Source organism: Eumetopias jubatus, unplaced genomic scaffold, assembly GCF_037043125.1.
Source record: "Eumetopias jubatus isolate StellerSeaLion01/CBP00866 unplaced genomic scaffold, mEumJub1_p1.0 scaffold_2, whole genome shotgun sequence".
Classification (NCBI taxonomy): Eukaryota; Metazoa; Chordata; class Mammalia; order Carnivora; family Otariidae; genus Eumetopias; species Eumetopias jubatus.
Window position 1 is genome coordinate 16,562,688 of NW_028274808.1, and position 25,591 is coordinate 16,588,278.

The 25,591-nt window shown below is 38.1% G+C and overlaps 1 protein-coding gene across 2 annotated transcripts; it reads right to left on the reverse strand.

Annotated features, from left to right (window-relative positions):
* Positions 1 to 1,848: 1,848 nt before the first annotated feature.
* On the reverse strand, positions 1,849 to 17,541 carry LRP2BP (LRP2 binding protein). Of its 2 annotated transcripts, none has more exons than XM_028099832.1 (8): positions 17,424 to 17,541; positions 16,599 to 16,711; positions 13,585 to 13,698; positions 7,743 to 7,885; positions 7,557 to 7,662; positions 6,236 to 6,459; positions 4,417 to 4,591; positions 1,849 to 1,914 (listed from the first exon to the last, which is right to left on the reverse strand). In XM_028099832.1, the coding sequence occupies exons 1-8, from the start codon at positions 17,527 to 17,529 to the stop codon at positions 1,849 to 1,851; spliced, it is 1,047 nt and encodes a 348-aa protein (XP_027955633.1). In that variant the 5' UTR covers positions 17,530 to 17,541. The 2 variants fall into 2 exon arrangements, with proteins under 2 accessions (XP_027955633.1, XP_087877494.1); XM_088021368.1 differs by having other exon boundaries at positions 13,588 to 13,698; positions 17,424 to 17,529.
* Between the last annotated feature and the right edge of the window lie 8,050 nt (positions 17,542 to 25,591).

Here is a 25,591-nt window from a genome sequence, read left to right on the forward strand (position 1 = left end):
TTATGGTGACTACAGTAAACTGGAATTTTAAATTTTATGTTGGATTCAGTGAAGATAGGTAGGCGTAGCATAACACCTGTCAAATTCCTACATCTGGGATTTCTCAGACCTATGTTTTAATGGCAGTTACAGACGTGGTCTTGACTTTGGGATTAAGAAAGACAGCATATCTATTTAGTGTGCAGTTAAAGCCAACAAGCTCCGCCTTATTATGTTCCTATTTTAGGATTCCTAAAAGCTTAAGGGACTGGATTCAGTGTGGAGAAAAGAATACTGGCTGGGAATTTAAATCATCAAATGGTTGAATATTATATATGGATGGTATTAAGAGAACAAGAGTGAAGCAAGCGGGCTTATATTGTAGAAGGAGATTTAAGCAAGGTATTGTGAAATCTTAGTCATGGACTTGATATATTGAACCATTAGTGGGGGAGAATAGAGAGTCTTGAGGAGAGGTTTTAAAAGAAAAGGATTAGTTTTCAGGGATGGTTTAAGTTTATATGTCTTAAGAGATTTAAGGGAGAAGTATGTGATCCTTTGAGGGTATCACACAGATCTAAGTCTATGGAATAGAGACAAAATGAAGTTCAAGTAATAGAGAAAAACCAGAGCACAAAACAAGAAACAAGTAATTTTCTGCCATACAAAAACTTCTTTAGTGACTGGTACCTGCATATTAATTACACCAAGATGAGATCTTGTTTAGATCCTCTTTTGGAAGGGATGATTGTGATTTATAAAATAAAGCCACATCAGCTTAGTTATGTCCACAGAGAAGGTGTTGTGAAGGTATCTTTAAGACATTGTTTCCAGTGTATCCGTTTGACAGAAGTACACTGCTATACTATCTTGTCCATCTGGATCCTACGATTTATATTATCAACTTTTATCTTCATAGGTCTCATTAATATAAGGAGCCGCTCGCTAATTAAATTTTTAGCATATTCAGTTACGGTTCTTATATTGATAGATGATTTAATTGAGATTTTTTCATATTTTATCTTGCTTTGAAATGCATCTAAGGTTTTTTAAATCTAGAAAATGAGTCTAATCACAAAGAAACATCTTGCTTAACTGATTATCTTATCAGGAATATAGCAGTGATTTTACTCATTAAGATCTCTAAGGGGAGATGTGGAGAGGCAAGATTCTAAGCAAATTCTTAAATCTACTTTTTTTGAAGTTTATAATAAGTTAACCAATTACCTGTAAGAATCTCTTTTAAGAATATAAGATGTCCCAAAAGACTTCGTGCGGTCTTAGCTTTAATTTCTTCAGAAGTATAAATGCTACATGAATTTATTTAAAAACAGTATTTGAAAGTTTCTTTATTTAAATTTTTTTATTTATTACTTTTGTGAACAAAAAGTGAACACAACAAATAAAGGAGCCACAAAATGAAAAAATAATAATCTATCCAAAATTCACAAAACTAAATAAGGGTGAAAGAAATTAAAGGAATTAAACTTGCAAATGGTGTTTTTAATGTTTGTAGCATTTATATTTCTGAAGGAATTACAGCTAAGACTGCACTAAGTCTTTTAGACACTCTATTTAAAGAAAAGAAAAAGATATTTGCTTTATGGAATGGTTTTCCGTATTTGAGGTGATCTAGGCCAGTTTGTAAGCTAAGAGCTGGGTCTTTAAGGACTCTTTTTGCAATCTGATCCTATAGCTAGGTTTCAAGTTGCACAATTAAGAGATTTAAGAATGAAGGTAACATGTCATCAGTAAAATACCCAGGATAATGTAACTTGGGATTCAGAAGATAACGAAACATAGCTCCTATAAAAATACACACATTCTGAGGTGTTAGGGTTGATGATCTTTGTTGAAATGCGTTATGGTCTAAATTCTTTGACGAATAAGTAAACAATGAAGTTCATCTGCCAATGCAGGATTCAGACGACAAGCCTGAAAGTCAAAGATAAAGAGTCAGTTATTTAGATACATTTTGAATTGTTAGGTCTTACTAAAACTTTAAAAAAAGGTTTTGGTTTGTTTTTAAGAACTACAGTGAATTTCAAGGGAATGTCTTATAACACATTTCTATTTTGATTTCTTGATAAAGGAAGTTCAAATTAGCCTATGCAAAAAAGATCACACTGAAAATAACCATGTTACTGTCACATGAAAGAGAAAACTTTATCAGTGCCAAAGGATAAAGGGAATTTACACACTGATGATAGCGTTCTGGGTTATGAATTATTAAAATAACATGGAAAACATTGGCATTTGGTCTCAAACTTGCTATTATCTTATATGAATAGCAACTATGACAATTTTATTTTAAAATAACATTTTATTATGATAAAGTAAATAGCAAGAAGTAATAGTGAATATAACTGCATAGAACGTCAAGAACTTGAAGAAGACATCGGAGGTTATCTCATCCACACCTGACTCCATGTAGTAATTGTCCCTTCAAGACCCATGACAGTTGGTCACTAGATACTTGCTTGGTTGCTAAGTTGCCATCTTATAGGAAAAACTGTTGTTTTTGTTTATTTCCCGAGCAGTTGTATTAGAAGATTTTTCTTTACACTAAGCTAAAATTTCCCTCTGTGTACTTTAGAATCAATGAAGGGGTCCTAGGAGAATATATGAAGCTGGTTTCGTGGAGACCCTGAGAGGCAAAGTAGTTGGCAGTCACCTCATATGACAGGATTCCAGACCCTCCACTGGCATGCTACTTTTGAATTCTCTACATTTTTAAAAGCATCTTCTGTAGAATACAATGGCCAAAATTGAGTAATGGGGATATTATCTCCCACAATGTGGAAAATAGTTTTAAGATTACAGTCTGTTTGGATGTTTTATTTGGGATGAATATATACCACATTTCAGAATATTTTTGACCGAGAATTTTCTCTGCTTATATTTATTTAGAAAGGCTATGATGGATAGCACAGAATCTGAAATTGACTTGGATTGGAAATTGATATAGAGCATTTAGATTTTTTAAAAAGTTAAAGACAGCTGTTTTTCTTACTGGTAGAATGGTGTAGTGGTAAATCTCTCAAACATCAGTTGTATTTGTGTACTGTGTTCCTGTATTTATGTGTTGATATGGGCTTAATGCTCTGGAAATTTTAATTTTAAACAATTTAGGGTTTCCAAAGTTGCCTGCACATTGGAGTCCCCTGGAAAGGTCATGATTTGATTGTTCTGAAATAAGACTTGGGCTTTGGAATTTTTAAAAGATCCCCAGGTGATTTTATTTTATTTTATTATTTATTTTATTTTTTAAAAGATTTTACTTTTTTTGAGAGAGAGAGCAAGAAAGAGCACCAGTAGGGGGTGGGGGGCAGAGGGAGAAGGAGAAGCAGACTCCCTGCTGAGCAGGGAACCAGGGTGATCCCAGGACCCAGGATCATGATCTGAGATGAAGGCAGATGCTTAACCCACTGAGCCACCCAGGCGCCCCTCCCCAGGTGATTTTAATGTAGACAAGTGTGGGAACCACTTCGGTACTATGGTTAGATTCAGGCAAAGGACTTAGAAAACTGTTCCTTCCCTTGTTCACCTGCTCCAGCTAAACAGCTTGTGTACCCACGAATTGCTTTATAAATTTCATGAAGACATATTTGTAGTTTGGACTTCATGGATGTCATGGACCTAAGGCATGCCCGGTTTTTATTGTATTTATTTTTTTAAAAACTTTACTTGCAGTTACTATTCATAATGATTCCTCCTTTCCCCACTTTTTAAGTTGCGTGATTTTAGATGTGAAATTCATTTGGAATCTAAAGCACATGAATTGAAACATGAAAAGTCTTACTTCAGCTGATTACATCAAACTCATGAATATTCCTCCTAAGTGTGGTAGATGTCATACATAATGTTTTTAGAAAAACTATATTTCATTAAGGTACTAGAATGAGAATAGATTCAACATTTCTGGGTGGAAGAAGGCATGAACATTCTGGCTTTAAGGTCTTGGTGCTGGGCCTTAGGCTATAGAGTAGCAGAGTGAGAGGGAATAATTTGCATCAAAATGGGACTTTTATCATCTGAGTTTAATTATGCTAATAAGAATCTGGCAGAATTGGGGTGCCTGGGTGGCTCACTCGGCGTCTGCCTTCGGCTCATCATGATCCCAGGGTTCTGGGATCGAGTACCTCTTTGGGCTCCCTGCTCAGTGGAGAGCCTGCTTCTCTCTCTCCCTCTGTGCTCTGCCTACTTGTGCTCTCTCTCTCTCTCTCTCTGTCAAATAAATAAATAAAATCCTAAAAAGAATTTCACAGAATTGTCTGCAAACAATCCATGTGTCTGAAAACCTCTCCTAGACGGGTTATCTGCACAATAGTTAAGTAGGGGGAAAAAAATACTTATCTATAAAGATGTTAAAGTCTTAACTAAAAGCTCAGAAATTTCTATCTGGGTCCATTTATATAGATTTTCAGACTTACTTACTTTAGAATAGTAGTGTTTAGCTGTTGCTTCATCCTTTGTGATACCCAAGCCAAGCTGAAGGCATCGGGCATGGTAGAAAGATGCCATGGCCATGCCCCTGATGATGAATTCTGGGAGACAGTCTGTGACCTGGGCTATCATGGGGATGTCATGAACTTCATCGTAGTCAGCAATCCTGTTGTGATGTTTAATTGTTGAAATTAAAAAGGACATTGTTTTGATTTACATTTTTACAAATGACATGTTTAGAGATTGTCCTTGTGCCCAAAGTGATTTCCTTATTTCTCCCCGTTTGAGGACTAAGTTGTTTGTTTATATGGTGAAGGGTAAATATAACAGTTAAAAACCAGGAGAAGACGAACTACCAGAGTGGTTACGACAGCTTCTCTGTGGTAATACTTGTCAGGCTTAATAACCACTAGAAAACAAAAAGGTTTCTTTTTTTTTCTTGTCATACTAATATTTTAAGCTTAATATCACTTTGCAGATTTAAACAATGGGGAAAAAAGCATCTTCTGTTTCTTTGGATCATTTATTCAAACATTGACCTGAAATTTGCACTTAAGTCACATAGGATCAGAAAACATATTAAGTAACTAACACATCCATCTTTGTTAAAAAATGGGCAGTACAAAGAAGTCCTCCTTTATCACCCTGACACAAGTATGGAGAATTGTGTGAGAATGAGATCTACCCGTAATATTATGGGGAACAGGAATGTGCATAATGGAAGTCTGAAAGATCTTAAGAACTGTTTAAAGTCTTGGTGTTCACCAGATGGCTACTTGGAGATTTGGGACTTTGGGGAATCACACTTTTAAGTGGCCATGACATTGGGGGACAGAGGGTGGAACCAGGCTCTTCCATCCTACATTGTAGACGGCTGCCCCCCCCACCGGGCTAGCGAAGAGGGGGGCCAGGAGGTGGCTCCATCGGCATTATTGGGAGGGAAACACACTAGCATGGCCTTATAGCCTCTCAAGAGGACATCCACATTTGTTTTTCCTGGTATGTTGCTTTTGTAAAGTTATGAGCAAATAAATGTAGGAAAGTACATGGGCTCAGAGAAGAGAAATCTCCTTATAAGATGTTAATGTTGACATCTTTTAACCAAACGCTCATTTTACAATCTTTATCAAGCTATTTTGCAGTTGTGCAGTTATAGAACATGTGGCTGAAGCGTCTAGGAAGAAATTAAAACATTTAATAAGCATTTTTGATATGCTAAACTTTGTTAAGTACTTTATTTTTTTTTAAGATTTTATTTATTTATTTGACAGAGAGAGACACAGTGAGAGAGGGAATACAAGCAGGGGGAGCGACAGAGGAAGAGAGGGAGAAGCAGGCTTCCCGCCAAGCAGGGAGCTCGATGCGGGGCTTGATTCCAGGACCCTGGGACCACGACCTGAGCCGAAGGCAGATGCTTAATGACTGAGCCACCCAGGCGTTCTGTTAAGTACTTTATATACACTATTTTTATAATGCTGTGGAAGCATGTTGTTCTTTATGAAAAAGGAAATCGATGCCCCAAAAAGTTAAATTTGATTAAGATCACTCAGCTGGCATATAGAGCAAATAGAAATCCTGAAGACTGATGGCATAGAATTATACTATTCAGTATGGTAGCCACTAGCTACAAATGGCTACTTAAATTAATTAAAATCCAATGAAACGTAACAGTTGAGCCCTCAGTGGCAGGAGCCTCATTTCCAGTGCTCAGTAGCCATCCTTTTCAATATTGCAGCAAGTTCTATCGAACAGACCTGGCATAGAACATCTAGTAGGAGGTGTTGTAAATACTTCTGTCCAGCTTATTTACCTTTTGGAAAATGTAACACACTTAGTAAAAAATTTCATCTTATAGTAATACTCCACGAGATTCCCTTGAGCATAGACATTTCCACGTTCTGCTGCTTCCCGTAAGCACTGCAAGGCGGCTTCAGTATCCTGGCGGATGCCTTGTCCATAAAAATACATTAGTCCAAGTGCACCCTGGGACTCCAGATTTCCATTGCCACATGCTTCTGAGTGCCAATAAAATGCCTAAGAAAAAACACAATTTCATCTTATTTATTATTCACCGGGCAGAATTACAAGGGAATACTGGAAAGAAAAAAAATCTCTCATTACAAGATAGTACTATTAATTAATTAATCTCTAGGAAATAGTTCTAGCACCTTGAGTGTGTTTCAGCTTAGCACCAATTTCACATACCTAGAAGAGAGTGCTAAGGTGAGCCCACCTGTTTTCTACCTACAATGTAGGTTAGTTCACTAGACACTTCAACTGTTTCAGGATTCAAGATTTTTACATTTTTCCAGAGGAAGGAACGGAGGGTGTAAGTAGGAGGTAAGTGTCTGTCTAGGCGTTGAAGCACACCAGGAATGAGGCATACCAGGGAGAGGAGAGTTGCTGATGCTGAGGGACAGTCAGCTCCAGGGGAATCTCAGAGATGGTGCCAATCGAGATCAGAGTCCACCAAGTTAAAAACTGTGTGTGGTCACAAGCACATTTGCTCAATATGCAACTACAGTGAATTTGAATTAGTTCAGAAAATTATTTCCAAGTGGCTGCTCAGTTATCCGAAGAGGGTCTTGGTTGCTATGTGTTTCTTGTAAGTTTAATGCCTCCTACAAGTAGGACTTGGCTCTACATTTCCTTCTCCCTATAGGATTTCTTGGAAAATGCCTCAGTCATTGATGATTAAAGAGATTATATTTCTATAAAAATCCTAAATGGATTTGTTACTACATTTTTGTGTGTGTGTGTGTTGTGTGTGTGTATTTTACTTATTAGCATCGTTACTTTCTCAGAACAAATTAATTTTAATTTATTCACATGTAAAAGGATTTGGGCTATATTTCAGGACTCTCAGTTTTCATGGTATAATATTTTGTATGTGTGGCTTTTTATAGCATACAAAATGCTCTCACATCTGTGGACTCCTTTGGTAGAGGTGAAGATGAATAAAGCATGAAATGAGCTTTGAAATCCTCAAATGTGAACTTTCTTTACATTTTAAAGAATTATAAGAGATCTTTAAAACTAAATACTCATTCCTCACCACCCTCCATTCAAAAAAGAAATAGTGAAATATTAATCTACATGTGGTGCTAACATTAAAAACAGATCAGTGTTACCTTTTCTAAGTCTTTAGGCTCTTTTGTTGAATAATACAATCCTAGGATACTTTGAGCCTTCACACTAGCTTTTGGATTTCCATTGTCTGCAGCAAAAAGCCATAGTCTAAAAAAGAAAGGCAAGGCAAGTTATTCTTTGTGTCAGCATTTGATTTAAAAAAAAATCTTGTTCTCAGGTAAAACTACCTTTCAGCTTCCTCATCTGATCGTTTGACGCCTTTCCCTTCATAATAAGCTCTTCCAAGGTTGTAGGCAGCTGCAAACTGTAAGTGTCTTGCTTTGGGACATGGAGAATCAACAATTTTCTTCATATATTCCACTCCTTTTTCCTTCCACAAAGGAAAAGAACAAACAAAAAACCCTAGTTTTTAGTTTTACCCAAACTAAATTCTTTCTCCCAATAATATTTTAAAGTGTTCACCCTCTGACATGATGTTTGATGTCAGCACTCTGTGCCCAGACAGCATGGTTGTGCTTTAGTCTGCAGAGCTGGAAAGGAAGGGGGCAGGGGGGATACATCTCCTGAGGAGGCATTCCCAGAGCTCCAGGATATAAGGTGTTTCCCTCATTTTATAGCTTCCAGAGTTGCATTATGTTTCAATATGGTTTCTTTTCTTTCTTTCCTCCCTCTAACCTTAGAGCCCTTATTCTGCATGGGCATAGATTTTAGAACTTATCAAAATACAGGAAGAGCTGTAACTTCTTCCACATTTATACTTAGAGTACATTTGTGAGCTGCAAACACTGTTTTCTCTCTTTGAGCACACCAAGCGTGCTCAGTGATAATTTACACCCAATATGCTCATCTTCATAGGACATCTGTATAGTCACAAAGAGCACACAGAAGACATTGCCACCTCCAAAAAATCCATCAGACACAAACTTTCAGACATCACTCCAAAGAAGAAAACGTTTGACCATCAAACATGTTTTCTGTATACTACATTCTAGCTTTTATCCTTCACTGCTCTCTCCCAAGTTCTGTTGCTGGCCGAACACCACAATAATAGAAGATAAAGGTGTTTGCCTTCTAGTGAGTCCCAATTTATAAGGATTTATTTTTGTGAATGTGTGACATGGGTATCTGCCTTTTTTCCCCAAACCTAATAGTAAGAGGGAGCTTACTGGTAGTCAAGTGATGTGATTGTGTAAATCCTTCCACAGATAGCAATGTCTAAATCTGGAGTGAACATTAAAAAATAACCAACTTTTTAAAGTAGGTTCCCCAAAAAACCCCAACTTTTTAAAGACACTGGAAGTTTACCAGACCACACACAAGTTGGAGGAGAGATTCCTCTTAAAAACTGCAAATGGAAGGGATCCATGAAGTTCAGTGAACCCCAGCCTGGATAAACAGTAGCTTTCAGGCATATATCATAGTCAAACTGCTGAAAGCCAAAGAAATCTTGAAAGCAGCCAGAGAAAAATGACACATAATATACAGGAGAACAACTATATAATTAGTGCATCTTTTCTGACTACAAAAGAATGAAACTAGAAATAAATCACAAGAAAAAAAAGGGGGGGAAGACATGGAGGTTAAACAACATGATACTGAAAAACCATGGTCAAAACAAAGCAAAGAAGAAATCAACAAAAGATGTGGAGACAAATGAAAATGAAAACACAACATTCCCAAATATTGGGATGCAGCAAAGGCAGTTCTAAGAGGAAAATATATAACAATGCAGGCCTACCTCAAGAAATAAGAAAAAGCTCAAATAAACACTCTAACCTTACACCTAAAGGAACTAGAAAAAGAAGAACAAAGCCCAAGGTATGTAGAAGGAAGGAAATAATTAAGATCAGAGCAGACATAAATGATGGACTGAGAAAAATGTCAATGAAACCAAGAGCTAGTTTTTTGAAAAGATAAACATATGCCAACAAATTGAACAACCTTGAAGAAATGGATTAATTCCTAGAAACGTACAGTCTTCTGAAACTGAATCAAGAAGAAATAAAAAATCTGAACAGATTGATTACTAGTAATGAAATTTAATCAGTAATCAACACTAATAAAAAAGTCCAGGAACAGATGGCTTTACAGGTAAATTCTACCAAACATTTAAAGAAGAGTTAACACCTATTCTCAAACTATTCCAAAAAATAGAAGAGGAAGGAAAGTTTCCATATACATCCATGAGGCTAGCATTAACCTGATACCAAAACCAGACAAAGACACCACAAAAAAAAGAAAACAGGCTAATAATATTCCTGATGAATGTAGATGCAAAAATCCTCAACAAAATATTAGCAAACGGAATCCACCAATACATCAAATCAAGTGGGATTTATTCCAGGGATGGTTCAATATTCACAAATCAATGTAATACACCACATCAGCAAAACAAAGGATACAAATCATATGATTTCTGCATCTCAATAGATGCAGAAAAAGCATCTGATAAAATTCAAAATCGATTCATGATAAAAACTCTCAACAAAGTAGGTTTAGAGGAAGCATACCTCACCACAATAAAGACCATATATGAAAAGCCCACCGCTAACATCTTATTTGTTGGTGAAAAGCTGAGAACTTTTCCCCTAAGATTGGGAACAAGACAAGGATGTCCACTGTCACCACTTTTATTCAACATAATACTGGAAATGCTAGCCACAGCAATCAGACAAGAAAAAGAAATACTCATTTCGCAAATATGTTAAACTGTCACTATTTGCAGATGACATGATACTATATGTGGAAAATCCTAAAGACTCCACAGAAAACTACTGGAAGTAATAAATGAAGTCAGTAAAGTTGCAGGATATAAAATTAATACTCAGAAATTAGTAGTATGTCTATACACTAACAACAAAACAGCAGAGAAATTAAGAAACTCCATTTACATGGGGCGCCTGGGTGGCTCAGTAGGTTAAGGTCAGGATCCCAGGGTCCCTGCTCAGCGAGGAGTCTGCTCCTCCCTCTCCCTCTGCCCCTTATGCTTATGCTGTCTCTTATGTGCTCTCTCTCTGTTTCAAATAAATAAATCTTTAAAAAAAAACCCAAAAGACTAGTTCAGTTAGTATACTGAAATGTGCAGAGATGGCTGAGGAAGTCGGGTCCAGGGTACCAAAGGAGGTTTCCTAACATTGCTTATGTTGTTCCCTCCATCAGAGTGCCGTTCCTGACCTTCTATGCTGTTCTTGTCCCCTGAGAGTCAGCACGTGTCAGCTGTTCTGTGGAAACTCCCCCGCCCCCCCATTTGTGCCCAGTACGCGTATCTGTCTCAGTCCCGTACTCACAACAGCACTCATGGTTGTTCTCGGACTATGCGTTCCTTCTCATACTTATCTTTGCTTCCCCAGCATCTCAGACTGTTCCTGCCTCCTAAATGTTTGTGGAACGAAAGAGTGAGTGAATAATACAATGAACCCAACTAAACCAGAGCTGCATAAGTCACAGGAGTAAGCACGTACCTCGGGGATGGTAAGGGTAGGTGCTCACAGTGCAAAAGATAGAGACGTATTTTTTTCGCTGCTTTTGTGTCCTTTAGGGCAATTCCAATGATGACAATGACCCCCGTGAATGGTACCAGTACACAAAGAAACTCTGCTGCCTTAAGTAGTAGGATCTGTGTGTGTTTTGAGCATCGGATTTGTAGGTGAACTAGATGTGGACTCAAAGGGACCAGGAGATACTTACTAAACATCTAGGGAGAGATAGGCAGTTGGTGGTATGGATCTCAGCATGAGGTTCTGGGGTGAAGACAACAACTTGGAAGTCTTTTAAAAGTATAGGTCATGTTAGCCGTGGGGCTGGATGAGCTGAGAGAGTAAAGGGGAGCAGCAGGGGCCTAGGTTCTGACACACTTCAACACTTAGAAGAGAAGCACCTAGCAAAGGACAGAGGGGCAACTATGAACAGGTGAACAGGGAAAATTATATTCCAAACATAGAAGATTGGGGCACCTGGGGGGCTCAGCCAGTAAAGCGTCTACCTTCGGCTCAGGTCATGATCCCGGGGTCCTGGGATTGAGTGCCGTATTGGGCTCCCTCCCTGCTCCACAGAAGCCTGCTTCTCCCTCTGTCTGCCACTCCCCCAGCTTGTGCTCTCTGTCCAATAAATAAAATCTTAAAAAAAAATTAAACAACAACAACAACAACAACAACAACAAACCCAAACAACAGAAGCTGATGGAAAGAGGCTTATAAAGCATGGGGGAGAGAATCTTAGACACCGAGAGGAAGATGTTTCAAGAAGGTCAACTGTGTTCAATTCACAGTAAGAGCAATGTAGTCCTGCATTCTACATGTTGTTATGCTTTTAACAGGCTAAGCTATAAATAGGTTAAAATAAAATATCTTGTATTTAATGGAAATACTCATTTCTTCATCATTTATTTCATATGCTATGATTATAAAAGAGTACAAATTAAGAATTTCAGGAATTAAAGTGTAGTCCCCATTGTTAACTTTATACAACATAAAGTCAGGAAAGAAGACACTGACTGGTTGCTACTGCCTTCTGTTACTTTACATATTGTTCAATCTCGTTGACAACCCTGTGAGTTAGGTGAATGGGTTTTATTTTGTATGCTGCCTCCAGTGGATTGAATTGGTAATGTCACCTTAAAGCTGCATATTGATTAAAATTCGGCTATGTCTGGATTCAGCTAGAAAGTGGGCCGTGATCAATTATCCAGGATGGCCATGGCCAGGGGTGCAGAGAAATGGCAGATATATCTCTAACTTAGGTTTATTTATCCTCATTTTACAAACGAGGAAACTAGAGCCCAGAAATAATTTCCCCAAGATCATACTACTTGTAAGCAGTGAAGTGAAGATTTGAAAGCCTACGACTTTTCACAAATTGTTAATAGACCATTATGGATAGAGCAGCTTTGCTAGTGAACACAGAGAAACGAACTTCTGAACATCTTTGAAAAATTTAAAATAAATTCCCAATTTTTATTTGATAGTGTGTGAAATTTCCTTGTAAGATAAGACCAAAAAAATAAATAAATAAAATAAAAAATAAAGCCCCTAAGGAATAGAAAAAATTGTAATACTGATCTCCAAACCTCATAGCTTAGTTTATTCTTTCTTTTCTCTTCAGACATGCACAGATAAATGAGGCCTAGAAATATTATATTATATAAATATTAATTATGCAGGTATTAAAATGATAATATAGATTATATTTATTGACAAGGAGAAGGACATTGAAAATACATTGTTAGATGAAAAAGGATATTAAAAAACATTATGTATAGTACGGTCCTACATTGAAAAAGTGCATACACACACATATACGTACATATATACATACATATATATATATAATTTTTTGCATGGAGCAGTACATGGAAGAATATACTTTAAAATAATAACCAGGTTCATATTTGATAGTAGAATTTGGTGATCCTATTTTTGCTTATTTTCTAACTTTTCTCCATGTTCATGTAGCTTTGGAATAATTTCTTTTTAATTTTTTTTTGTTACGTTAGTCACCATACATTACATCATCAGTCTTTGAGGTAGTGTTCCACGATTCACTGTTTGTGCATAACACCCAGCGCTCCACTCAGTACGTGCCCTCCTTAATACCCATCACCGGGCTAACCCATCCCCTCACCCCCCTCCCCTCTGGAATAATTTCTAAACATAAAGGAAAACATTTTAAAACAAAAGTGTTATTGACAGCCAATGGTAGCAAGGAGGGGGCAAAAAGATATTTTGTTTTTCACATAAATGTAAAAATGACTACTGCTATCCTTTAAATGCTATATAGGGCTCAGGTCTGGCTCAGTGGGTTAAGCGACTGCCTCCGGCTCAGGTCATGACCCCGGAGTCCCGGGATCGAGTCCCGCATCGGGCTCCCTGCTCGGCGGGGGGTCTGCTTCTCCCTCGGACCCTCCCCCCTCTCATGGGTTCTCTCTCTCTCATTCTCGCTCTCTCAAATAAATAAATAAAATCTTTAAAAAATATGTAAGTATAGACATATTAAAATATAAATAATTTTTAAGTCTATCAAATAATCCATTACAATGAGATCTTAAACACTGTGAACAAAACAGTAACTTACAGCGTCTGTAGGTGTCCCCAGCCCATCATAATACATCACTCCTAGCTGGTAAGTTGCTTGATGGTCTTTTTCCTTGATTTCTTCAAACTGTTCTAATGCTTCTTCATACCATCCCTTAAAAGCTCCCAGGAAATATTGAATTATTTTTATTATTACCTCAAAGTAGTCCCAAATACTTAATTCCCACCTAAATCTAGTTAGGAGCACCAAATATAACAAAAGACAACAAATTTATAGAATTTGCAAGTATGGCATCGACAGCAGCCAACATACTATAAAATCAATAAAATAGACCTGAATATGGCAACTGAAGGAAGTGACCAGGAAAAATCTGGGTGAGACTCTCTTTTGCTTTTACTCGTACTTTTGGATATTGCCAAACTCCCAAAATGATAGCCCAGCCCTCTGCTCAATCCATCCTGCTATATCCCCTGCCACTCCTGGAGTTTGAGAAAGTTCAGAGTTGGGGCCAGAGCATCAGAGAAAATGTGGACATCAGGATATCCACTATTATTAAATATCCGCTATTATGATGGCTCATGTCCTCCAGGGTTGCAGTTCTCCAGCTAGGGAGAAGACATGGAAAAACAAATGTGATTCTCTAAAATTAACTTTCTCCCCTACTTCCTATAGAAACCTACATATCTTAAGGCTCCTCAACAGTTCTATGATCTGATGCTAAGGTGTGAAGGACTAATGGGGCTTATATCTTAATCCACCAGGGAAAAATGCCTTGCACTAAAGACTGAATGCTTTGTAATCGTGGAAAGAAAGTCAGTTACTGAATTGGAAGGTTATTACTTAGGAAGTGCAGACCAGAGAAAAAACAACTTCTGGAAGACACAAAAGCACCTGAATTCCTTTTTTCATAAGCTATAATGAATGAACAAATTGATAAAACTAATAAAAACTGCTCCAAAATACTAAGAAATATTAATTTTAAAGAACACATAATAATGAGTTAATGACCTAGCAGTTAAGACTCATTCTCCCTTCTGGCTAATGTTTGGCCTAGATGTGAGAGCTGGAAAAGTTAGAATACGCTATAGGAAGGAAAAGAGAGGAGGTCCTGTTAGTTTTCATGATTTTCAATACTATCTACATGCTGGAAAATCTCAAATGCATACTTCCAACCCAGACTTCTCCTTGGAGATCTAGACTCTTAATGGCCTTTCTACTTTGAAACCTGTCTACTTGGATGACTAATGGACATCCAAACACAATGTGTATAAAACCTGAAGTCTTGATTTTCCTCTCAAAATTTACCCTCGCCACTCCTCTATTTTTCAGTCCATGATGCTCTTATTTGCATCTCCAAAATAAATCCAGGACCCAGCTTCCACTGCTGCCACTCTGGTCAAGACCAGCAAGCATCCTCTCTTGCCTGAAGAAGTATGATTTCTCCCCTAAACTGGTCTTGGTTCCATGCTTGCCTTCTAATCTGTTCATCACAGACTCAAAACCCTTGAGTGTCTTCTTACTACAATTTAAACAAAGCTCATCTAAAGCCATTCTCTGTCTTACTTATTACCACATTGGTCTCAATTCCTAGAGCTCACAGAGCTCCCCCCTCATCTCTGAAACATTGCATCTTCTCCCCTCTGCCTGGAATGCACTTGCACCGGGCTGTGTGCACGGCTCGTTTCCCTTTTCTTCAAATTAGTTTCAACCACAGGTCTTTCCACCCTCTCCCGAAGTTATTCTCTATCATGGTACCCAGTCAACGGCTCTCATAGTACTCCTCCTTATTTGTAATGATGTATTCATTTATTTCCTTTCCCCTAGCAGACTAAGTTTCATGAAATGGGGACCATTCTAGTCCCCTTGTCACGATAGAGTCTGAGCTTAGCCTGATAATAGTAAACACCTATAAAACACTTATTAGGTGCCAGGCCCTGTTAGTAATACTTCTACAGTGAATACATCCTCACAGTAGCTCTAGGAAACACACATTATCACCCCCCTTTTACAGATGAAGAGACTGAGACTCTAAGAGTTGAAGTCTTTGTGTCCAAGGCTACACAGTTAACAAGTAGTAGGAATCATACCTGACCCAATGCCCAAAGCTGAGAGATCATTCTCTTAACCTAAGCTAGCCTCATGGTGACAGGTGCATGATGAATCTTCAACAAATATTTGTTGCCAGAAGGAATGATGGTGCCATCAGATTTAAGAGTAAGTGGGATATAGGTTAATAGCTGCCCACATAGTCAGTGAGTGGTGAAGGGATTGGGGACAGTTGGTCCATTTTCACATCTCCCCCGGGGGGGGTGGTCAATGAAGGACTGCTGCCATATATATTGTATGCTTTGCACAGTTTCTCCTACATCTGCCCCTCAGGATGCCTCAGCATAATGTGGAGAAAGAGGGAAGTTCCCTCCTACTTCTAGAGAGGAACATATAAAGCCTCTAAGTACTAGGTAAGAATCAGGGTCTTTAGTTGTTATTCATATGAAAAAATTTTTATAAATGATACTATTTGGGGCAAAAATATAAAAATTATATATATATAAATGTATATTATATTTTTAATTTCTAGTATGAGAATTGATTATAACCAGAATGACTCCTATAAATGACTCATTAGAACGACTTTTATGGAGGAAGGTCAAATATCTCCTTAATCTTGTACTTAAAGCCACAACCAAAGCCTAGGGAATTTACCAGAATTCCCTCTGCATAACAGTGTAAGGAACTCTATGGGAAATTTTGCTATGAGCATCCAGCAACAGCATTATATGACATGAAAAACAAGAAAAATGAAATAAGATAAAAACAGAGAGGGAGGCAAACCATAAGAGACTCAACTCTAGGGAACAAATTGAGGATTGCTGGAGGGGAAGGGGTTAATTGAGTGATGGGCATTAAGGAGGGCACTTGATGTAATGAGTATTGGGTGTTCTATGCAACTGATGAATCACTAAATTGTACCCCTGAAACTAATAATACACTCTATGTTAATTAAATTGAATTTAAATAAATTTTTTAAAAAGAAAACAAGCAGGAAATGATACCTCTTCAAAATATAGTTGGCCTCGGAGGAAATATGCCATAGCATCCCCTCTTCTTATTCTTTCCTTCAAGAGCTGCAATGCCTTATCCACCAAATTCGCATGGCTGTAACGATCTGGTTTTTAAAAGGTAAAGAATTCCATCTTTATTCATACGATATGAATTTCCTCTCTTGAAGTCATGAATTATATAGAACTCATCTGGCTCTGTTTATACTAGTTTCCTTCTTAGTTCTCATTCATAAAACTGGCCTCCTTAGCTCAAAGGAAAAACATGATCACTGCACCTAACACCGTGCCTTGTATAATCATAAAATATGTGTTGATTGGTTCCCAAACCAACCCTGTTTACTACGAGGCCGGAGCTCTAGCAGTGCAGTCTGTGTGCAGTTCTTTACGCAAAGCTACCCTGTGGATGAGTGAAATTCTTAATGTGAGCCTTAATTAGAACTACTCTAACCAAATGAGCTAGTAACCATTCCCAATTTAATATTAGTAAGTCTATAGAAACAAAAGGGTAGCTTTAAATGCCAATTTGAAGTAAAGTATGGCATTGTTTTCTTTAATAGAAATGACATCTGGCTTCTCTTTTCCAGGAGGGTGTCCTAAAGTCCTAAGAGTAAAACCAGGATTGGAATCTAATTATGAGCCTTCTCCACTGATGGTTTGCTGCCAGACGAGCAGCAATTTCTCAGATTCTTACAGGAAAGCTAGAAAGGACAGTAAAGTTAACCACTTCCTCGACCGCAGTTCAGACTCCTATTTCTTGTCTTTTTTGCTCTGGTGTACAGAATTGACTTTTAGTGAGAATATTATCAGAATTTGTACCAGTCTTTTCCTTCCTCCATTGGAAGAATTTTGGGTTCTTAGCACCACCCTGGGATAGAGAGGTATAAAATGGGTTCTTGGGCAACTTCTCACTGGTCAGCTTCATCCTGTTTCCACAATGTGTAGTCTGTAAACATGAATAAAAAACAAGATAGTAGAAATGCCTTCCTCCAGAAAAAATGCAAAAAGACTCCAGTCTCCCTTGGCACTCATTATAAAAAGCAACCTCCCCGCATTTGCCTAGGGAGAGGGCGGCAAACTACCAGCTCTGGGATGTGCACATTCTTTCGGAGGAAACCAGGGCCACCCGTAGCTACGAGAGACACAAGCGTCCTCCGTGTCTGCTTCCACACCGTGGGATGAGTGATGAGAGCCATTTGCAAGTCCTCTCTGGCTGTGAGTTCACATCTGAAGTGGCTTGTGTCACCTACCACACCTGTCACTAGCAGGAACTGGGGACCCTGCCCATAGAGTTCTTGTAACTGAAGCTCATGACATTCATTCATTTCACATTAAAGCATTTATCTCTTTTACCTGGGAAGACACTTTATTTTAGCTGTGTTGTTCAGTTTTATCCTCCCATCTGTATTGTTTTGCCATGTTATAAGATGGATCACAGTTGAATGGAAAGTCAAAGCCTTCATATAAAATGTAGAGGCCACCTCATTTGGGATGAAGGAGTCCAGGTTGGCCCAGGCTGAGGGGAGTGAGACAGCCGACTTAGTTGACTTAGTTGTTGCTATGCTTTTTTGTTTACTCCTTGGCATTCTATTGTTACAGCTGACAACCAATCGGGAACAAGCTTCCAGTAAAGGTTCCTGATTGGTGGTGAGGAGAAGAACTCAGGAGTTCTTCCGTGTGATTGGAAAGCTGCATTTATACTATTATGTGAAACTATTTTGGACAATAAATCGCTTCATTAATAAGAATGAAGTGCAGGAAAGGGAACTAATTCAGTATATTAGGGAGAGAAAAAAGAAAAACCACTGCAGTATCTGTCATTTTGGAAGAACCATTTACTCTTTGTTCTTCCCAGGTTTGTTCTAGGTGCTTCACAGGCAGTAACTCCTACAAAACTATGAGCTAGGAGCTATTATGAGGCCCTTTTAGCATATGAGGACACTGAGGAGGTTAAGTAACTTGCCTGAGGTCACAGGGCTAGGAAGTGGGACAATTGAGACACCCCAGCACCACTGCACCTCATCATTATTCTATACTGTTCTTCAAAAACTGAGACTAATGTGATTTTTCTAAATGGCAGGACTCCTGTAAGAGAATATACCAAAATCTAGTACTTTTTAATTTTAGAAAATGAGATATGAGAAGATTTTAAAAAGGAAAGGTTGAGTTTATTTCTGTCAAATCTTGGGATTAGATATAAAATCATCATTTGAAACTTGACAACTGTTTGCATAACATGCTGTCAATTTACAAAATTCTCTAATAAAAATTGTAGACGTTAAATGATGATACAGAATCTGAAAGAAATCCATAATTTTAAAGGGAAGTGTCGGTGTAGTGGATGTTGTGTGTTAATTGAAAATGACTCACATCTGTTCCTTCCTTCTTTGTCCCCCTGCCAAACATGAGTCCCCTCAGTCCTGGACACTTTGCTCCCTCTTTCTTAGAGACCGGTCACTGGTGTGAGCACTTGGAAGAACAGTTCCTATTGAGAGACACAATTTGCCATGAGTCTTGAGCATTCTGGCACATTCTTGCTGGGTATGTCAAGAACACAGGCCGTGACTGCTTTTTACATGGGCCATTTCTGAGGGTTGTGTTTGCACTGAGTACCCTTGAGGGATAGGGTAGTATCTCCCCACAGATAAAGAACAGGTTTGTTTTTCTAAAAAGTACCAAATCCTCCCTGCTCCTCCAGTGCTTCGTTCTGTTCTCTTACAATGCAGCCTACTGAGTATACAGGCATCCACCACGGGTCCTTATTATGACCTCCTGGGAATTAGGGGTTGAGAGACCAGTTTCAGCATCATGCTGACACACTGGCTATTGCTTTTGCTAAGAGTGAGAAAGTCATTTATCTCTGACCCAGGAGTCTTGTGTGTTCTGCCGACATCTACGAAACAGGCTAGTTTCTTAGTTTTAAGTAGGGTAAAACCTCAGGCCCTGCACAATTCTTGGTACCCCTTTGCCTCAAGGTGAGATGAACTCAGCAATGTGTTATGTTCTCTGTGAGGTCAGAATGAAGCTAGTTGCCATCTGAGCCCACATTCCTACTTAGCATTCCCTCCTTGCCAGATTGTGCTTCTTTCACTTCCCTTCTCCTGAGAGTACCCCCAGCCCCACCCCCAGTGCATCACTTGAATAAAAATCCCTGGCTCAGACTATGCTTCTAGGGAACCTGACCTAATGCAATAGAGATATATGGAGGAAGAGGTACTTTATTCCTATTTTTCTAAAGTTGTCATAATAAAGGATAACTTTCCTTCCAATAAAATGTTAGACACAGTATACTGGGGATAGTATGTACAGCATAGTATATGAATTTTTTTGATAATATAATACATCATTGGTAAGAGAACTAAAATTAGCCTAATGATGAATAGCCTTTTTGAAAATGCTGGGTGGTGGGAAGGAAAGAATGATCTGAGGGTAGGGGAAGTCTATAGAGACAGAGATGGAAGTTACAGCTGCTCCTCTAACAGTCAGCAGAGTCGTGCAGATAGAATTGCAGGACAAGATGAAGCTAAATGGGTATTTCTTTAAGATTCAGGCAAGCTGGGACTCCTCTGTGGTTATGTCGTAGCAGGGATTTGAATTAGAATGAAAATAAACATAAATGATAAACTTGAAAGACCAGGGGAAAGAGACAAGTGTTTAGAACAGACTAGATTGTTGTACTACAAGTGAGAAATCATTACAGAAGGCTTAATTATAATGCCGAAAGACTTCTTTTTTTTAAAAAAGATTTTATTTATTTATTTGAGAGAGAGAGAGCACGAGAGGGAAGAGGGTCAGAGGGAGAAGCAGACTCCCCGCCGAGAAGGGAGCAAGCCCGATGCGGGACTCGATCCCGGGACTCCAGGATCATGACCTGAGCCGAAGGCAGTCGCTTAACCAAGTGAGCCACCCAGGCTCCCCAATGCCAAAAGACTTCTATTAAATTTTTAAAAACTGAAAAAATTAAAAACTAAAAAATTGAATAGATACAAAATAACTTTTAGATATGTGTGTAAAGAATGGAGAAAAACAATATGATTAACATCCATTGCCTGCCATTTAATGTTTAAAATGTACATTACCTTTAAGTCTCCTGCAGGCTTCTCATTTAGTCTTCTTCCTCCCCCCTCCCTTTCGGCTGCCCTACCCAAACACTCCCTATTCTCCCTGTAAGCTCCCTTTTCAGGTTTCTTAGCTATTCATGTTTTCTCTTCTGTTAAATATCTGCTTTTGTGACGTTCGTCTTGTTGAGTTGTAGTCCTTCATATGTCAGGCGTGTCTCTTATAAATAGGCTTCATTTAGATTTGTTGATTCTTTTTTATACCCAGGCTGATAATCTTTGATTATTACTGGTACATTTAGTTGTTTTACATTTATTTTAATCACTATTGAATTGGAATTATTTTGTACTTTCAGTCCATTTGCTAAATTTATTCATGCTGCTTTTTCTCTTTTATTGCCTGCTGTTGGATTTATTGAATTGACTAGGTATTTATTTTGCTTTGGGAATGTTGAACTTCCTGAATCATGGGTTGGTGTCTTTTAATAATTCTAAAAAATTCTCAGACATAATGTATTTATGTTAGTTTCAGTTTCCTAAAGCTGCTGTAACAAATTACCATGGACTTTGTGGGTTAAAACAACAAAAATTTAGTCTTTCATAGTTCTGGAGGCTAGAAGTCCAAAATCAAGGTGTTGTCAGAGCCATGGTCCCTCTGGTTCTAGGGAGGAAACCATCCCAGATTTCTTTCCTAGCTTCTGGTGGTTGCTGGCAATCTCTGGGGATCCTGGGCTTGTAGGCTGTGTCGCTCCAATCTCGGTCTCTGTCTTCACATGGCCTTCTTTAGGCGTATCCTCTATCCCTGTGTGTCCTCTGCTTATAAAAGGACACCATCCCCTGGATTTGGGGCCCACCCTAATCCAGTATGACTTCAACTTCACTTGATTTTTGTAAAGATCTTATTTTCAAATAAGGTTACATTCATAGGAATCAGGTTTTAGGACTTTGAATATATCTTTTTGGAGAGCACAGTTCAGCCCACTGAATTTTCAAATATGGCTTCTGCCCCATTCTATCCCTCTTCTCTTTCTGGCATTCCAATTAGACCTTCCACCCATGTCTCTTATTCTGTTTTTCACATTTCCCATCTGTTTATCTCTTTTTGCCACATTCTAAGTAATCTCTTCCGCACTCTCTCCCATTTTATTAATCCTTTCTTTAGCCATGTCTGGTCTGCTGTTAATATCTAGAATTTTAATATTAAATATTTAAAAACTTTTTATTGAAGTGAATATAAATACAGAAATGTATATGTAAGTTTACAGCTTGATGAATTTTCACTCAGAACAGGAAAGAGAAAATTACCAGCACCCCAGAAGCCTCCCTAGTACTCCCTTTTAGTTACTACAGAAACCTACATGTAAATACAATATTGCAGAAGTGATTTTTGCATGCCTTTGTATACCACATGAATGGAATCATGCACTCTGTATTATTTTGTGTCTGGCTTCTCTTGTTCAACGTTGTTTGAAGATTCATCTGTTTTGCTGTGTTGGTTGTAGCTTTCTACTTCTTGTTGCTGTGTAGTATTACATTGTGTGAATCTACCATAATCTGTCTCTTGTACTTGATGGACATTTGGGTAGTTTCTGTTTTGGACTTTTGAGAACAGTTCTGCTGTGAACATTCTTGTACCTGTTTTTTTCCTAAATATTTACATGCATTTCTCTGGGGTATAAACATAGGCGTAGTAATTCCTATGTCCATGGGTGTGCACGTTCAGCTTTAGTAGATTCTGCCAAATAGTTTGCAAGTGCTTGGGTACAAACTACTTTTTAAAATTAAGTGCTTGTTTTGGATCTCTGGTAGCTTAGGTAATTTATGGTAAGATTGCTTGGTTCATTTGAGTTTTCAGTTGAAATCACCCATTCAGTTAGGCCAATTTATCAGAAGTCCTGGTAGAAAGTTTTTAGTGGTCTTGACTCTGACAAGTATGAGACAGCGTTCAGTTCGGGACTTGTTCGCCTTGGATAGCTGAAACTTTGTACCTCTGCCTAACACCCTGCCATTATCTCCACTCCAGCCCCTGGTAACTGCCATTCTACTTTCTGCTTCTGTGAGTTTGACTATTTTGGATCCCTTATGTAAGTGGGATCATGTTATGTTTGTCCTTCTGCATCTGGCTTATTCCACTTAGCATAATGTCCTCCATGTTCATCCATGTTGCACAACTGGCAGGATTTCCTCCTTTTGAAAGACTGAATGATATTCCACTATATGTAAGTACCACATTTTCCTTATTCATCTGTCAGTGGACATTTAGTTTGCTTTAATGTCTTGGCTTTTGTGAGTAATGCTGCAGTGAACATGGAAGTGCAAATCTTATTTTGAGATTCTAATTTCAATTCAAAATATTCAGAAGTAGGTTAGCTGGATTATATGGTAGTTCTATTTTTAATTTTCTGAGGAAACTCCATAGTGTTTTCCATAGTGGCTACACCAACTTACATTCCCACCAACAGTGCACCAGGGTTCCCTTTTTTCCACATCCTCACCAACACTTGTTGTCTTTTGTTTTTATGATAAAGACTGTTCTAATGGATATGAGGTTTTCTCGTTGTGGTTTTGATTTGTCTTTCCCTGATGCTGAGTGATGTTGAATACCTTTTGGCCATATGTATGTCTTTTTGAGAAATGTCTATTCAGGTCCTTTGCCCATTTGTATTTATTTAATTATTTTTTTACATTTTAATTCCAGTATAGCTAACATACAGTGTTATATTAGTTTCAGGTGTAATACAATGATTCAACAATTCTATACATTCCTCAGTGCTCATCATGATAAGTTGTACTCTTAATCCTCCTTTGCCCAGTTTTAAATTGGGTTATTTTTTTATTTTTTTCTATTGAGTTATACAGACTGAAGTCCATTTTTTTTGTTTTTTTTTCTTTTCTTGTTTGTGGTTTAGGTGTATTAGCTAAGATAAAACCATTGCCTACGCCAAGGTCACACAGATTTACCCCTTTGTCTTCTTCTAAAAGGTTTATTGTTTCAGCTATAGGTTTTTGCTCCGTTTTGAGTTATTTTGGTATACAATGTGAGGAAGTCTTTTGCATGTGGATATCCATTTGTCCCAGTACCATTTGTTTAAAAGATTATTATTCCCCCAGCTTCTGTTTATACTTTTAACTAAGTAGTTCTGTTTTGAAGTATGTGTATTAAATCTTTTACAGGCAACTTTGGCTTTTAAATTTTGTGTTCTAAACAATCTAGTTATTTTGAAAGGTAGAAACTTATTTAGAGATAGAGTTAGAAATGAATTTCTACTTTAAGTGGAAAATCAAATTATTAAATTAAGAGCGGAAACTTCTATTGGTATATGGAAAGTAGTTTCCATTTACAACTTCTATTTGTATATTGTCAGTAACAGGTAAAATAGGTAACTATTAAATTTGCAAACATCTTAACAATACAACTAAAATATTAAAAATTATTTTAATTTTGTTTAGGTGAAGGTGGCCTTTATATACTGAAATAGAGGGTATCTGCCATTATGTACATACCTCATCAAACAAAAAGTGGTTTCATTTCATTTAGGAACTTGGCTTCAGAATTGTAAAGAACATGGGGTCTATATTTTCCTCATCCTCTTTGTATGATAGAAAATTAGAGAGCATGTTAAGTGGTTAATGTCGGTAAGTGGGAAAAATTTACCATCCAATACGGTCAGTAAGGTATCAGGAGACCTGGGGTGAGGAGCTTAGGAGACGAACCAGGCTACTGGGGTTGCAGAGAATAAATGTGAGCCTCAGCCAGGCTGGAGGTGTCCCCCATCTCTGATAATGCACAGCCTGGACTCCAACAAGCTGAAGGATACAATTAGGGAAAGAGGGACAAAGAGAAGGTCTTGTGAAATTGTTCCTGGGCTCAGGATGGGGAGGAAGAGAATGAAGTCTTAGATGAAAAACTGCCATAATGGAGAGTGGCTAAGCTCTGCAGTCCTTGGTGAAAATGAGAGTGAAGGCCAAATGCTGGAGGCGCACAGAGCCTTCTGGCAGAAGAACCTCTCTTGCCTGGAGACAGGTGCTACCTGGACATACAAAACAATATCTTCTCATCAGCTCCCATGTAAACGCAAAGTAGAAAGATCCTGGAATCACACATAGGGCCACTTCAACACGTTGCAGATATTATAAAAAAAAAAAAAAAATACTCCAACTGGGTCCAAAAAGCCCCTTTGGATTTTGGCAAAATCAGATTCCCTCCTTGGAGAATCTCGGGATCTCTTGCAGCAGGTAGCCCTTAAGAAAGGGCCTTTGCTTCCCTCTGTGTTGATCATACACTCAACATGGTATGTACATCTGGGTTGGCCTGCTATTTCATTCATGTAAAAATTTGGGTATTTGCAAATCCTAAATAGCAATTCTCACCAAAGTATCCCTCCCTCTTTAAAAAAAAAAACCAATTAGGTAAAAATGTACATCTTTGGGAATGTGATAAAATTGTCTAAAAATGGTTTGTAAATTTTTTATGGAATAGCAAAAGGTAATTTAAATGTCAAACTGCTGTGAAAATGAGTTTAAGAATGTTAGTGTCTCTTATGGGTTATTCTTGTGTTCCTAGGCAGAGAAGAGTGAGCACAGCTGGCCCGGGGCTGCCATCTTTAGAAGGACACGCTGACAAGGTTGGTCCTTGGTTGGCATTTGGGAACTTGACACTTGAGTTGTCCCCAGATGACAAGATGAGTTTGCAGTGTTTACGTTTATATAAACAACATGATGATGTACGGCAGATTTGTTTCCTTCTGGAATTCTGTGATTTTAGTAGTTGCTAGGCAGAGGATGCCTACACGCCAGCCTCCAATAAAAACGTTGGGTCCTGAGTCTGTAATGGGCTTCTTTAGGCAGAAACACTGCATACATGATCCTGCGGAGCACACTTATTTAAAGTTCTTTTAAAATCAAGGTACAACACTGAAGTTCCTATCA

Bases quoted from the DNA above. Each gene is read 5' to 3' on its own strand.
- LRP2BP (XM_028099832.1), bottom strand. From the start codon at position 17,529: ATGAAGCTGACCAGTGAGAAGTTGCCCAAGAACCCATTTTATACCTCT. The intron at 16,712-17,423 runs GTACAAATTCTG...TTTAAAAACCAG, and splicing joins ATGGAGGAAGGAAAAGACTG to ATCGTTACAGCCATGCGAAT. The intron at 1,915-4,416 runs GTAAGTAAGTCT...TTTGACTTTCAG, and splicing joins CTAAACACTACTATTCTAAA to GCTTGTCGTCTGAATCCTGC.